The following is a 14,909-nucleotide window of genomic DNA, read 5'->3' as shown; positions in this document are numbered from 1 at the left end:
ACCTGAACACTTTTCTCTTCAATGACTGTGGGCATACATGTACATGTAGAATGAAAGTAAATAGGGAACTGACAAAAACTTATTTATCTTGCCAAATAATCTGCCCTTTTTAATGCAAAAAGACTGCACAGAAATGAAATCTGTGCATCGAGTGCATATAACCCATAACTATGAATGGAGCATGCCATCAAACCTTTCACTGAAAACAAATTACATTACTCCACATTTCAATGAAAAAAATGTAAAATCCGACAAAATTTTGAATGCCAGAAATTCAGCACAGAACACACAGCTGGCAAATTTTCTGTAAATTACATACTGGTTCAAATGAGCTATTCAATGAATTTGGCATTTATTGAAATAAACATTTTTGTGACGAACATGGGTACCTTCACGAGTTGGTGGTGGGAAACTTGTATTTTAGTATAAAATTTATTCTTAGAATCTGTGTTTGCTTTCAACATTTAAAGAATTTGGTTTATTTGTTGATCTAAAATTTAAAGAAGAAACAGGTGGGTTTGCACAGTACTCAAAACTAATACCCCTCCTCACCGGGCAAGGGAGAGAACAATAGGAAATAAACAAAAGAGGATGAGAATCACCAACTTGCTTGAAAAAACCTGGAATCCCCCTCCCCCAGATGGGTTGTCAGTTTGTAGAATCAACGGTGAGTATACATGGGCCCTGTTTTACGGGTTTACAGTTTGCTGCTGGATGAGTGCATACTTTGCCAGTTCCCACTCTCCTTCAAGAAACGGCGACAGGACCTTGCCCTACTTCTACACCCTCAGAAAAAGTTTTTACATCCTGAAAAGTTTAAACAACAACGCACTGTTCACGAAAGAGTTTTTGTAAATCATAACATACTCTCCCAGCAAAAATTGGCCAAGATTTTTACCATTAATAAATTTAGTCCGATGCCGATTACTTAAAAAATGCGTCTAATTTTTAAAGTAGTAAGACCAATCGAAAGATAGGCGTGCAAATTTTTGTTGTATGTTTACTTGAATTGTTGGACCCCCTCGAGTTATTAGTTGCACGCACACCCTCCGGATCAGCCAACATGTGCGTGGCAGATGTGTTTTATACGTACTGCTCGTGACATCAAAAGTCTGGTCACGGTTTCCTGGAATTTATAATCATAACTACTGTTACCTGTTTCAAAGAAATGAAATGTAAACTTTTATTATTGTTCATTGATTTAGTGTATAAAAACATGTGTGAGGTACTGCTACGTTGATTAATTTTACCTCAAATTTTCATTTTATGGTGAATTTTACATGACAAACTTCCCAAATAGTGTCACTGCGATGTAAACTTGATCCGTCCCAGTGACAGTAAGGGTGCAGCCTACTGGAGGCGTGGAATGTAAAATTAATATTCATAAACTTCTGCTTGCAACAAAAGCCGTTTTATACCGCTCGAGTATCCATCAGTGGGAGGTCCTTGCTTTGTACGCCGCGCAATATGTAAACAACTTCGAGTGACGTAAGTACCTTCAGTCTTGCTGAAGATCTCTTCTCCCCGCTGATCGAGAAATGCGCATGTTTGTTTGTTTGTTTTTAGTACAGATTAAAGAAAAGGCGTTATTCCCTCGAAAACCGGTCTCTGGTTGATACATGTACCAGTGTGAAGGTCTACTGTGAAAATAACGACAGTTTAAGTAAACAAACAAATGGGGGTTGTCATTGGGTGTTAGAATTCTTTTAGGGAGTGTTGTGTACAAGAATAAACATTCAGTACCCGGCACCATTCACGGCTATTTCCGAGTACGAGTCTACAGAAAGGGGACCTGAGAGATTGACGGGGTCGAGTCTCTCTTCAGCTGTTGCCTAACAGCAAGTACATCATGTACTGGGACAGCAAAAGGCCACCACTGGGATTCGAACTCACCTTCTAAAGCCAACTGAGAGATTAATTATTTCGCCATTTCATCGATATCACAGCTGCTTTTCACCCCACTACAATAGCACAACACGTAGTAGCCCCGGTGGACTCCCTAACCGTACTACGTTACGGAGGGAAATGAAGACAACTTCCAACCTGGGCTAACCACCAAGTCCATGTAAACATAACTGTCAACATCAACCAGTCTCCCCGAAAGCTTTATCTTGGTACAAGTACACATACAGTACATGTAACTGCACGCACATCAATATTATCGGAAGTCAACAGGTATGAATTCCTTCTTGGTTCAATATGTGAATAACACATCGTTTGGTGGGGCAGTTTTTCGTGCTTTTTCTTATAATATGAAATCAACATCATGAAATGCACGGTATTTGCACCAACACCTGAATTTTACATGGAATGTCACAGAAACAAAGACACATGTACGTACAACCATAGCCCCACTTGTGTGGCACGGACTCTAACTCGGGAGTCCGTGCCACACTAGTGGGGCTAGTACAACCATTGCCCTGCACTGAGGAAGATTTTGTTCTTCCAGCTTCAATTTAATTCAACTGTCCACTTTATGTCTCTAAAACTCTATCTCATGTACTGATTACACTTACCGTGGGGATTTTACAAACATGGGCTTAATGACGGTTGCTCATTTCACAAATCTCATACTTTGAAAACAATTCAAATACCATCCGTAATATTACAGTGTCACAAAATCAATTGCTTTTCGTCACTGACTGATGCCAAAACAGCCCTTTACAATTTCAACCATATCTCAGTATTTACATTCTTGCTGTAAACCTAGTTTACTAGCTATCCCAGCCCTTCCCTCCACATAAGTCTTGCCTTCAGAATCACCCAAGCAAGTGACCTTTCCAACTGTCTCAAGCTCATCAAGCACCATCATGAAATGGTGTTTAAAAAGAAGTCCTTGGGTTAAGTCTAGGTCAATAACAATTGCTCGGTACACATGCCGAAATAGACTTCATCTGCTGAGCTTTGAGAGGTTGCAGCAATCCAGCAAAATACTAACTTAATGGGGTCTGGAATATTCCATCCCATAAGAACCACGAGTCTACTTTAAGACGAATTATGTCAACCGGTACAGTCGGTGGGTGACACCCATCCTAACGGTGGATGTAACAAACCCCCAAGGCACTTCTGCAAATCTGAAATAAATAACAACTCTTAAACTCTTTCTAACAATTTGAACGGCATGTCCAGCAAATGGGGTAACTTATCCATCAGCTCTTGCCTGGTTTTTCTTTTTTGTCGTCTTTTTTTTGTACCTAACTACAGCCAGTGTGAGCACCTCACAACTGGGTTCTCGTAGCAGGAACCTTTGCCCCACTTACTGTCTATGAACAAATTTGAGGTCCATGTTTTCTAAAAGTTCGTTCCGTTTCAACAAGGTCTGCAGAAATCCTTACATTAAAAAATGAGGCACCACAAATACAAAGAGAAGGGTAAGCCTTGATACATGAGTCTTAAAGTAGCGCAAATATCTTCAAGATTCTTTCGATGGAATCTCCCCACTGTACACTTATGATAATGTTCAGCTCTTCCTGGGGAAACGGAGTACATAAGGGTGATGTCATTTGAACCAGGAAGTGTGGTGAAAATAGATGAAGTACAGATGTTGGTTCACACACTGGTTCTTGCGCTAATGCCTTTAACGCGTAATTTTGTTCGTGACGTATTTGCTTCGGTATTCTACACAAACAGTATCTCATGCACTTTCTTGATGTCAAACATTCCAATGTTTTCCTAGAGAGTCTGAATGATCAATTTCCTCCTGCTGTCGTGGGTGAACTTGTGCCCCTTGAAGATCTCGCTCTCGAAAAACTGGGCCAAGTTGTGGATGTTGATTTGACGAGCCTAGGGTAACAAAATAGAGACAATACAATGTAAAGAAATAATTATGGTTGAAAATTGGGACAATGGTTTACAGTTGTTCTCAGAACTTTGCAATCTTCTCTAAATCTTGGAAAATTCAAGCATTACTACTTTAAGAAGTCTATATTTTAACATTCCAGACACAGGTTTTTTTCCCATTGGTTTGAATTTCAAATGGAAAAAGAAATGGTTTGCAGTTATGGGTGAAATTGTTGAACTATTAAGCTATGTGAGGTTTGATAACCACAGATGGAAACCAATGCACTTATGTGTGAACTACACACTGCAGAGATTTTAAGCCGTTCTCGGTGAACATATTGCAATTTAAAAACCGCATCTCCTGCACTAACACTTCTTGTGGGACGGCGCATAAAAGGAAATTTGACAAAAACAAACGTACTTTGTCAGCCAGATCTTTTTCGGATATTTCAATGACATCCTGATCTGTGCCGTAGCGAGTCCTGTAGAATGTCATCTGCTCAGTGACAAGTTGCTTCAGGATGAAAAGGAGCAGCTCGTTGTTGTCCCGACGGAAGCTCAAATATCTGGAAAAATTCTGACCAATGAAAAAAACACACTTTGCAGAACATCTCCAAAAATAATCATGCACGATTATTGTCTGCTAAAATAAACAAACTAAACAGGAAATTTGATGTACATTTAATATCTCCAAAAACTACAAATCGGAATTCAACAGACAAGGTGTCAATTAGCAGATATTTTGTGACGCGTATAACTCTTAACTCATGTAACATTTAACTCATAATTTTCAAAAAAGGTGGATATTGCATTTTGCGAAGAAACTCTTTAATTAATCTGCTGAAAGTGACTGGACAAGTAGAGAGACTTGTTAAAGGACTTGTGGACTCCGTTAGAGCACTGCCCATTAGCCAACACCCATCTGGCAATATCCCATCAGTCTCTTTGACCGACTTCAATAGAATTCTGCCACCTACCTTTCGCATGCTGCGCATGACGCTGTACTTCTGTGTGTCGATGAAGCTCTCCAACATGATGCGGATGGCCATGTTGACGTCATCCTCGTTCACATACTCGCGCAGGTGCATGCGCGCATGGGACTCTGCCATGCGAATGACGGACTCAATGTGTCGCACGGTGATGGGAATACTGCCTGTCGCCTGCAAAAACATGTATTATGCTATTAATAACCATAAACTGGAGCACATTCAAAACAACCTTCTAAGAGCCAGTAATGACATCGATTTCTATAATGAAACTGTATTTGTGAGGTGTGTCTGTCACAGAATAAGAAATACTGCATTCTAATCCAGTTGTGATACGCATTTTTACAAGGTCACATTTTCAAGAAAAAAACTGTAGCAAGAATTTTTGTCCGACTACACCATAGGTCAACATGAAATGCATGAAATTGCAAGACATACCCAACATGCAGTACATGTACGACAAGGTCAAACAATGTCAAACCCCCAAAATATAAGGCCATTCCAATGAAGCCTGATAAATTTCAAATTTTTTTCGCATTCAATTCAATGCAGACGATTGCCATAACTGATACACTTTCTATTTGCACCGCCTTGGCACTGTTTGATGTTTTGTGCCACACCATTCGGGTTCAAATATTGTGAGCTCAAGCAAAAGATATTTGCCTCCTCTTTGCCATTGAGGAAAACAGGTTGAACGACAATCCAAACTGATTCTGCGTGCAGCATGCATCAAAGCCGAATGGCGGGGACATTACCATCGACTCTCGCCTGAGGTCCGAGTACATCTTGGCCACTTTGTCCTGGTCCATGCGGTGCAGCTTAGGGTGGACCTTCTCCTTGGCGTAGATGATGTACTTCTTGAGGAGTTCTTGGGGAATCTGCTCCAACCCTGAGGAGGAGGGGAGGTCCTAGAGACAACAGGAAAGATTGAGAATCAGTTTCATCTCTGAACCTGAGGAATCAGACATACACTGTTGCTCCACATCATAACATTTATAGGTTTTTTTGGTGAAGTCTTCCAATTGAAATCTTAAAGGCCTCTCTGCCGATGATCTATTAGCATTTTGTTTTCAGAATTTCTCAAAGCCAAGGACAAAACCTATTTGTCTGCTCAGAAAAGATTCCTGCCTAAAGCTGTAAGTGGGGAGGACGTAACAGCTCAATCACGAAGTTCACTAATTTGCTTAGCCTATTTGAATTTGACTAAATGATAATCAGTAAGAGTGCAGCTTATTGGTTGGGTCTACTTACCGGGAGGTTTTCCTCCAGTTCGCCGCTGTTTGACGGGTGATGTCTAATGTGGCTGTCCGTCACAAACCTCGCCAACATCTCATCCTGAAGTATCAATATGGGGATAAAATTCAACCTTAAAATTCCCCGTTCAATGACAACGCCAAACTTAAAGCTCGAACAACACACAAGTATCGGCAAGGATAAATATAGGATTACTCGGGTCAGGCTGTCGTGACAACAATGAACCAATCTAACACGATAATTATTCACGAAGCAGTATTGGTAACTCGTAGCAGTACTGACTACACATCTGAATCCCAGCGTGTATGGTTGGCTCTCGTGTCCGTGTGTGGACACCTGTCAATCTGTAACAGAGCCTCTGTAGCACTCAACATAACCTGAGCCAACGTTCTTTAATTCAGTTCTCTTTCTTTTGTCCATTGAAGATTTAAACAACTGCAGAGTGAAAATCATTGTGGCCAAAAATTTCTTCAAAATTCCTTCCATGTGTACTAAGGTTTGGTTTGAAAAGTGTCTAATAGTTAACACTTTAGCATTGCAGGCTAGAGGGTAAATGAGGAACACTGGCAAGTATGCCTGTGAAGAGTAGCTTAAAATTTAAGTTTTACCTTGACTGGGTCAACGATATCCCTCACAACACACAAGATATCAAAACGGGATAGAATGGGCTCCGTCAAATCAACCTGGAAATCAAATGAAATGTTTGAATTGTTACACTACTGTTCAAGGAAGTAAAAATCACACAGACAATTATTTTTCTATAGCTTTCGAGACTAAACTGTAAAATATGATTTACTAGAAATTTGAGACTTTCATGAAGCATCTTTGAAACCCAAAAACTCTAACATTTTCTGAGAATGTCATGGATTGGTTGTAGCGCCCTCCTATGGGATTAGCAGCAGCCATGATGGAGCATCGAGCGTGGAGCGATGTGACGATACCAGCCTTTGATATAGAGATACTCTGTTGTTCCATAGCCTCGTGTATACTCGTACGATCGTTGTCATTCATCTATGAGGAAAAAACACATGAAATGTCACAAATTTTAATGATCAATTTTGCCTACAACAATGCAATTAGATCCAACAGAAATGCCAATGCTGTATCTCAAACTTGAGGCCAGAACATTTTGGCAAGTCACAACGCCCTACTGGCCGAAGAGGGAAATAACGTAGATACCACCTGCCATGCTATCCCAATGGCATTCAATTTGCAAGATTATTCAATTAAAATCTGTATCTGAAATAAATTTCAGACAGACAGTAAAACAGACAGCCAAATTGACCAACCTTGTCAAACTCATCTATGATACACACTCCCCTGTCAGCCAGCACCAAGGCCCCAGCTTCCAGTGTCCACTCTCGGGACACGGGATTCCTCTGGACGTAGGCTGTCAGACCGACGGCCGAAGCACCTTGACCTGTTGTGAACACAGCACGGCTGGCTGTTTTCTCCACGTACTTCAGGAACTGTGACTTGGCCGTGCCAGGGTCGCCGCACAAGAGGATGTTGATGTCACCCCTGACCTTGTGTTTTTGACCTGAAAATAAGAGTAGTTACAAAACTGTCGTTCAAATTTATTGAATTGCTTTACTGACAATAGGTATCGTCCTAAAATAATGCTAGTCTCTGAAGTGTAATGCTTTTATATACAATGGAAATGGTTCTATGCAGACAAACTGTACGTTGCTGACATTTATTCTGCTCAGTTGAAAAGAATGCTACTATCGCAACAAACATAACCAAAGATCTTCTAATGTGATGACAACCAAAATCTTTAATGGTCATTGTAGAGTTGGGATGCAAGAGTGAATGTTTTTTCATAGTCTTCAGAAGTTCCTACTGTCATTAGAATCATTTGTTTCATCTGCAACAGCTATAATAAAACCTACTCCAGTAACATGACAGGCCAGTTATTGCGAGAAATCTCTGATTTTAATTCTTTAAATCTTCAAGGTCTACCACGGCTGCTGCATACATCCCTGCTCAGATCTATCTGATGAGTTTAAACTCCCAAGACTTGATTTCTGTCTCTTTACCGGGATGCTATCAAAGCATGCAGAACCATCGTTAAAATCTCACCAGGATTTTTGGCTTCTCCCCCAAACAGTGCCAGCGCAATGCCTTTCTTGATGTCCTCGTGACCATATATGGAAGGCGCAATGCTAGCAAAGATCTGAAATGAAAATGCACAGCAATGATTCATCCCCTGTGGAAGTAAAAGTTTGTCATACCAGAGATTTTTTTTAGGCAAGTCCTTGAGGCGAGCAAAGATTCAGATATATTTATATCTTTGCTAAAGACAGTTTGGTACAGCATGCATAAATTGTTGACCCTAGTGAGTAAATATCTCCAAAAAGAATAAGTTGCAACTAAAACAGTGATTTTGTTTTCTTACTACAAAGTACACAGAATTGTAATTGCTATATGGCACAGTGGTTGCAAATTTCAGAAATAAGAATGTCCGAAATTTTTTGCAATCGGAAATATAAATTATATGATTTGGTTGGCTGCACAATGCTCACTCTTTCACCGATGCGCTCATCTTTTGACAGGGCCACGATGGCTTTGATGTCTTCATCTGTTAGACTTCCTACTGCCATCTTGTCGTCTTTTTTAGTGATGTAGTTGGCTTGGATGACGGTGGCGAAGACAGGGAAGCCGTTGGCCGTGTTCAGGGAGCCGTCGTAATTGTTGTGATAGATGCCGGTTAATTCCTGTTGGGGCAAACACATTGAAGAAAATGTTTATGAAAGTGTTTTCCCCTATAAATTATGAAAACAATCAAATGTTTCAATTTATCCAAAGTAAAAATGCACCCCCCCTTTTGGGTGTTTTGGGTGCAAGGGGAGGCAACGCCCTAACCTTTAAAAAAGATAAACAATAATATTAGTCAAAGGTCATTTCTTGACATCACTTACGATTTCGTCTCCCGGCTTACAACTGTCAACAAGATCTGCTAACAAGATGGCATCCTTGGACCTTGGCAAACGACCAGCGGCGACTTTGCCCGGACTCTCTTGAATCGTGATTCTTTGGTAGTTCTTGTAGAGTGTCTGCCAAGGAAAGCAGAAGAAATTTGTTTTGTCAATTCGGCATTCATTACATGGGTTTGAACGATTTCTCACGATGCTGGTAAACTAATTAAAATCATAGACCAGAACTATGGCCTAATGGTTAGGGTTTGCGACTTGTTATCATGAAGGTCAAAGGTTCAACGTGGCCATTGAGAGTCACTTCACCCCAGCTTGCCTCTCTCCGACCAGGAGCATAAATCAGAATTAGCCGGGGACCAATCTGCAATGGACTGGCATCCCATCCAAGGAAGAATAGAGACATTCTCGTTTTTTTCTCACCGATACATGTTCCCCTACACGATAAGCCAAACTGACTTGGATGGACTTCTCTCCTACTTGGCTACAACTAAGAATAAACATTCTACACTTAACTTTGCAGACTTAGGTAGTGACACAGCTGAAATGCCAGAGTTCTCACTGTGACTAGCAAACTTTCTTTATTGAGCTTACCTCTTCCATGTTGATTTCAAATGGTCCGCCAGACTGGCACTCGGGGCAGGACCCTGGCCGTACCTCCTGGTTCTGGTTCTGATAGAACGGCCCCAGGACAAAGCCGCACTTTGGACAGTCGTACTTGACCATGCTCAGCTGGGGCAGGATGCCTGTGGTGGATGTGACCACGCCACTCGTCCGGATCAGCTGATTGAGGTGCAGTTGTCTGGAAAGAGCAGAGATGATTTACAAGAGTCAATTGCCTGAAATTGACCACATTTCAGTCAGAGCATACAAATGTGATGATCTTGCAAGATGCATAAGGTCTGGACATCTTTGTTCAGTATACTCATGGAAGGTTTGCAGATCCTTCAGGGAAACCTTGATTGCAAACACGATGGATTGTATGCAGGATTAGCAGACAGTGTTTTGTGACAACTCGCAAAAGCTCCAAAGTGAACCCCATAACGTCCAAAAAATTGTTCACATGTAGATGGAAGAGGGGCATATCTGACCAAATTCATTTGAATACGTACAAAACCGAATGCTTTGTGCTTTGCATAGACAATGGGCATACAGCAGCAACTCGAATGTCCCTCTGTCACTGTTGACTTGGATCCAGAACTTGTTCACCACTTTAGCCACTTTAATTATGAAGTCTGGATGAAATTTCATAATTCAGCAAAAAACAGTTTACAGAGAACAAAAAAATTACTTTCGGATACCACTAAGCTATTGTCTTACCGTAACGATCGGAGCTCCTCAACCAAAGGTAGCTCGGCGATGCGGACATGAATCTCCTTCGCAATTTGCTCATACTTGGGGAACATGTACAGCACCACTTCCTTAGCCGCCTCGTCAAAGATTTTGAGCATCTCGGCAGGTGCTTCAGGGAGGAAGTAGGCAAGCACTTGCTCTTGAGAGGCCAAGATGTTGTAGTCGATCACCAGGCTCTCCTTGTTGGCTTAAAGGGGGAAAAAAGGGAAGTTCATTCCACTAGACCACTGAACGTAGACCCAACAGACCACTTGCAAGATGACTCTGAATAATGTCCAGTATCCTCAGTTTTTGTAACATGTCCATACTCCAATTTAAAATTCCTTAAACCAGCCAATTTTACTCACTGTAAATAACATATTAATGCTGCAGGTTTCTAATGGAGCTAACTCTAAAAGCAGGAGAACTCTAAAAGCAGGAGAACTCTAAAAGCAGGAGAACTCTAAAAGCAGGAGAACTCAGAGCTGAACATGTACTGTTGAACACATGAACAAATCACTGTTATTCTAAAGTTCTGGAGGACTTCAAATGCAAAATTCAGTTACGTTTGGCCGTGCATAGTTTGTGACTAAGGCTTTTGTTTTTGCCACTGGTGAGCTGCAGAAGCAATAGCCAACAACATTAAGGCTTTTGTCATGGCTCATATAATGGACTAACAGGAATATGCACCACCGAAACTTCCAGTTTAGGAAGCCAACTCCTTGGTCATCCCTGTTCAGAATTCACATCACACGTTCCAAGTTACTTCTGATGGGTAAAAGTGATCAGTGTTACCTTCGCACATCTGGCGGATCTTCTCCCGGTACAAATTGTGGCCCTTGTCGTCGACAAACGTGCGGAGGAAGTTCTTGAATCGGTTGTAGATTTCCAGCCTGGGGCCGGCCATTGATACCCACTCCCGGACGGAGTGACCCTTCATGTCCTCTAGATTCTCGATGCTCTCAATCATCTGAAAGAACGCGGCAAATGGTAGAAAATGAATCAAAAAAGACACTGTAATGTTGTTCTAGAATTCCTTTAAGTGTTTTTTTTTACACTGAAACTGATAAAAAGCAGTCATGAGCTGTTAGTGCATGCTAAGAACATAAAACAGTTTACCCCCTTTCCTGCGTCTAGGCCTGTTCTATAATAAGAGAATAAATATGTGCTTGGCCAATCTTGAGTATCCGTTAAGACAGACCAGGAGAATGGAAGCATCCAATGCTCAAACCGCACATAAATACATTTAGAGTCGGTAAGTCACAGCAAGTTTTTAAAAATTACAAGCTTCCAATGACTATATGCGACAATTTTACTTCATTTTTTAAAACACCCCTTTAGCAATGCTATGGTATGTTCCTCTTGCGAGCAGTCATAAACAATATCTTTATAAAGAGATTGGTCGTTCATCCATTAACGAGAAAAGGCTGGTTCCTGGTCCTTCCGTCATTTCAAAGATGAAACGAAGGGAACCAGACCATATTAGCGTACCTCTTCCTCGTCTTCCATTCCTTCAGCTGCTCTCTCAGCAAGACGTCGTCGTCTTGTTGGCCTTTCGTCTTCCTCATCACTGTCCTCTGATGCAATCAACAATAAAACAAAATGAAAACTGATAAACTTCTTTCAATATATGCTAGCTTTTGGTGCGGCGGTAAAAGTGTGCGCCACAAATATCATAATTGCATCTACTTTAAATCAAATTCTCAGTCATAAACCTTGGACTCCAAAATTCACTGACAAAGCTCTCCATGGTTCTTGTGCTTTATTTCTAATTCCCATAAAATCCACTTACTTGTTTCGACTTATAATGATGGATTTTGATAGATTCAGCCTCTGTTAAAGAGCAACTCAAAAAGAAAACAAAGGAACCCTCGCCCTGTGTTCGTAGTGGATAAACCCTTGTGCATGCCAAACAATGGCTACACTGTTTGACATGCATAAGGGTTTACCCACTACTAACACAGGGCGAGGGTTCCCTCGTTTTCTCTCTTTTCTCAGAATGATGCAATCTACATTCAGCATGTTCAGAATTCCCGTCTTGGCATGAACAGAAAAAGAGCCCTTTTTAGCTTATTATAATTGAGCTCTGAAGACAAATAACACTGCGTTCGATTTGGATACTTCCATAGTTATTTGAACAGATAAAATCAGAGAAAACATGTTTTCCTTTGAGTTGCTCTTTAATGGTAACAGGGGAGGGCTTACTTCCCTACACTATCTTAAAAATCCTCCAAGCAGTAATTTTCCCTCAAAAAAGCCAGGCCCCACAAACTTTGACGGAGAGCTTGTCTTTGCACAAATCTCACTTGCTCCCTACCATAGAGCAGTCCCGGTCTCATACGGCCCGTTGCCATGGCTTCGTCTCTGTCCCTCTTCCGCATTAGCCGCTCTGCCTCTGCTCGCTCCTCGGGCCCCATGGTGTCATATTCCTCCTCGTCAAGATGATCGATGTCGTAGCGATCCAGCTCTGGGATCACACGATAATCTCTACAGTCACGAAAGGGGAAAATGGCAAACTTGCTATTCACAACCGGCTGGTTGCCAACTACAAGACCAAAGTTCTCAAGGAACACAATGCATAGACCTTTCCCCACGTAACAGTGAACCATTCACTGCGGTCGGTAAGTTGTAGTTGGCCCTCCGTACAAACAATCAAGAGAATAATGCACAAAGTTAATAATCACAGTTATTACATTTAAACACTGAAAAACAAATGTAATTAACACATGCTATACGAAAAACCTCTCTCTGGGGCAAAAGTACATTTTGAGGCAATGGTTATTGCCGAAAAAGGTGGACTTTCTGCAAACTGTTTTACAAAATCATGGATGGCCATGCTTGGAAGTTTTGAAGTGTAAGGTTTGCTGGATTGAATTGAGCATAATTAATTTTGTGCACCTAACCCACCTCAATCCTCCAAAATTCTCTGGGTGGTTTATGACATGGGGAAGAGTTCCATATGCAGACACCAGTAATTATTCCCTACATTGACCTATTAGCCATCATAAAGCAAAAACATGTCCAGAAAAGTTCACTAAGAATTTTTCAAACCAGTCTCATAGGATTTGTGCACATGGTGTCGAGTGACATCCATATATGGAACCCTTTCCATGATATGAGTTTCCAAAGTAGCCTAGTCAACCTTCAAAAGAAACAGTTCAACTGCAGAATTCCCCACCATCCCGCATGATCGACCTCATAGCCAGGTACAGGTCAAAGTGTCACACTCTTCTCAAGGGATTTTCACCTTGTATCCACGTAACCAGTCATTTCAAGGGTCATATTTTAGAGTGGCGGGGTATTCTGCACTTACTGCCAAGAAACAATGTCTCTCCATCCTACCTCTCCATTCCTTCACCAAACAATTCCTCCCCTTCTTCGTCCTCTTCCTGAACAATTTCTTCTTCCCCACGAATCTCAGACTCATCCTCAAATGGGGGGAGATCGCTCCGCCCAGGGCTGCTGGAGGGTGCCCCAATAGAACGGTCATGGCTGGTAGCGTCAGAGAAGGGTCCAGGTGAACTTGGTTCCTGTGTGCAACATTTTCAAGATTCATTAGGAGCTTAGGTAAATAATAAAGTAGGGAACACTGTTTTTACCTCCTGAGGAAGAGTTCCATATCTGGCCACCACCTTGGACCTTATCAAGCTTAGGCTATGAACAAAGCCTATGGCATTTATGGGCTATGACAGAAAAAGTTGTTCTACGCAATCTTGAATCTTGCACGAATTTATTGTCATGATTGTAGACCTACTCCGTCCTGAGTTGATTTGCCTTTGAATAAAATCTATCCAAAGGATAGCCTAGGCCTACTCTACCCCCAGAACTGTGTGGTCCGACGGCCGTGGGAAAGGAGCAGATGTCAGACCCCACAGTTCTGGGGTAGGCCTAGGCCTACTCCTAAATCAAATCAGGAGGGAGTAGCCAGTACAATAAATATGTAGGCCTAGGCTACATAAAAGGGTCAAGATTGCGCTGAACAAAGTCAAAGTAGGCATTACGTTAGGACCATTATCAAAGAAAATTTGGAAATTTTCTGCTCCGAAATTGGGCCTAGTGACCGTTTCTTCATCTGATTTACACTTTTTCATAGTTTTTAACATTTAGGCCCCAAAGTCATATTAAGGAAGGTAAGTGGTCAAGGTGGTTGCAAGATGCGGAATTCTTTCCAACAACAAATTGTAAATGTCAGATTTAGCAACGTTAACATGTTGTCAGTTGTATTCGGTTCTGATCAAACTAGCTTCACAAGTATTGTGCACGCTTTAAATGCCCGACAACAAAACAAACATAGGCCTATGCACGGGCAGCGCAACATTTTCTAAACATAATAACCATTCCGTAAAACACTGTTTTCAAGTCATCAAAACAAAGACGTACCCACAGAATGGACTAAACTGCACAACAGAATGCTTCGCAAACATTTTATTGTCAAAATGCCTCTTTTTGGCCCCCCAAAACCCACTTACCGCCATGCTGCAATGATATTCCTCCAGGTCACGTCTATGGTCTACAAGATCAAGTCTAACTGTACTCCCGCACAAACTACTCGTGATCGAAAAGCGCGCGAAATCGCTGTGGCCGGCCCTAAAGGTCATAATGAATATTTACATTAGTCTTTAAA

The 14,909-nt window shown here is 41.4% G+C and overlaps 1 protein-coding gene across 1 annotated transcript; it reads right to left on the bottom strand.

Annotated features, from left to right (window-relative positions):
- Positions 1 to 1,155: 1,155 nt before the first annotated feature.
- On the bottom strand, positions 1,156 to 14,862 carry mcm2 (minichromosome maintenance complex component 2). The gene is made up of 18 exons (XM_087135764.1): positions 14,755 to 14,862; positions 13,628 to 13,815; positions 12,603 to 12,772; positions 11,777 to 11,862; positions 11,081 to 11,255; positions 10,274 to 10,493; positions 9,548 to 9,755; positions 8,942 to 9,076; positions 8,546 to 8,737; positions 8,103 to 8,196; positions 7,310 to 7,560; positions 6,867 to 7,031; positions 6,629 to 6,703; positions 6,018 to 6,101; positions 5,522 to 5,674; positions 4,758 to 4,940; positions 4,202 to 4,357; positions 1,156 to 3,783 (listed from the first exon to the last, which is right to left on the bottom strand). The coding sequence occupies exons 1-18, from the start codon at positions 14,758 to 14,760 to the stop codon at positions 3,673 to 3,675; spliced, it is 2,652 nt and encodes an 883-aa protein (XP_086991890.1). The 5' UTR covers positions 14,761 to 14,862; the 3' UTR covers positions 1,156 to 3,672.
- Between the last annotated feature and the right edge of the window lie 47 nt (positions 14,863 to 14,909).

The sequence above is a fragment of the Acanthaster planci genome, linkage group LG04 (assembly GCF_054643075.1).
Source record: "Acanthaster planci isolate LZ-2023a linkage group LG04, COTS_SCS, whole genome shotgun sequence".
Lineage (NCBI taxonomy): Eukaryota > Metazoa > Echinodermata > Asteroidea > Valvatida > Acanthasteridae > Acanthaster > Acanthaster planci.
Note: the sequence above shows the minus strand (reverse complement) of the source record. Positions and strands in the feature narration are given on the sequence as shown.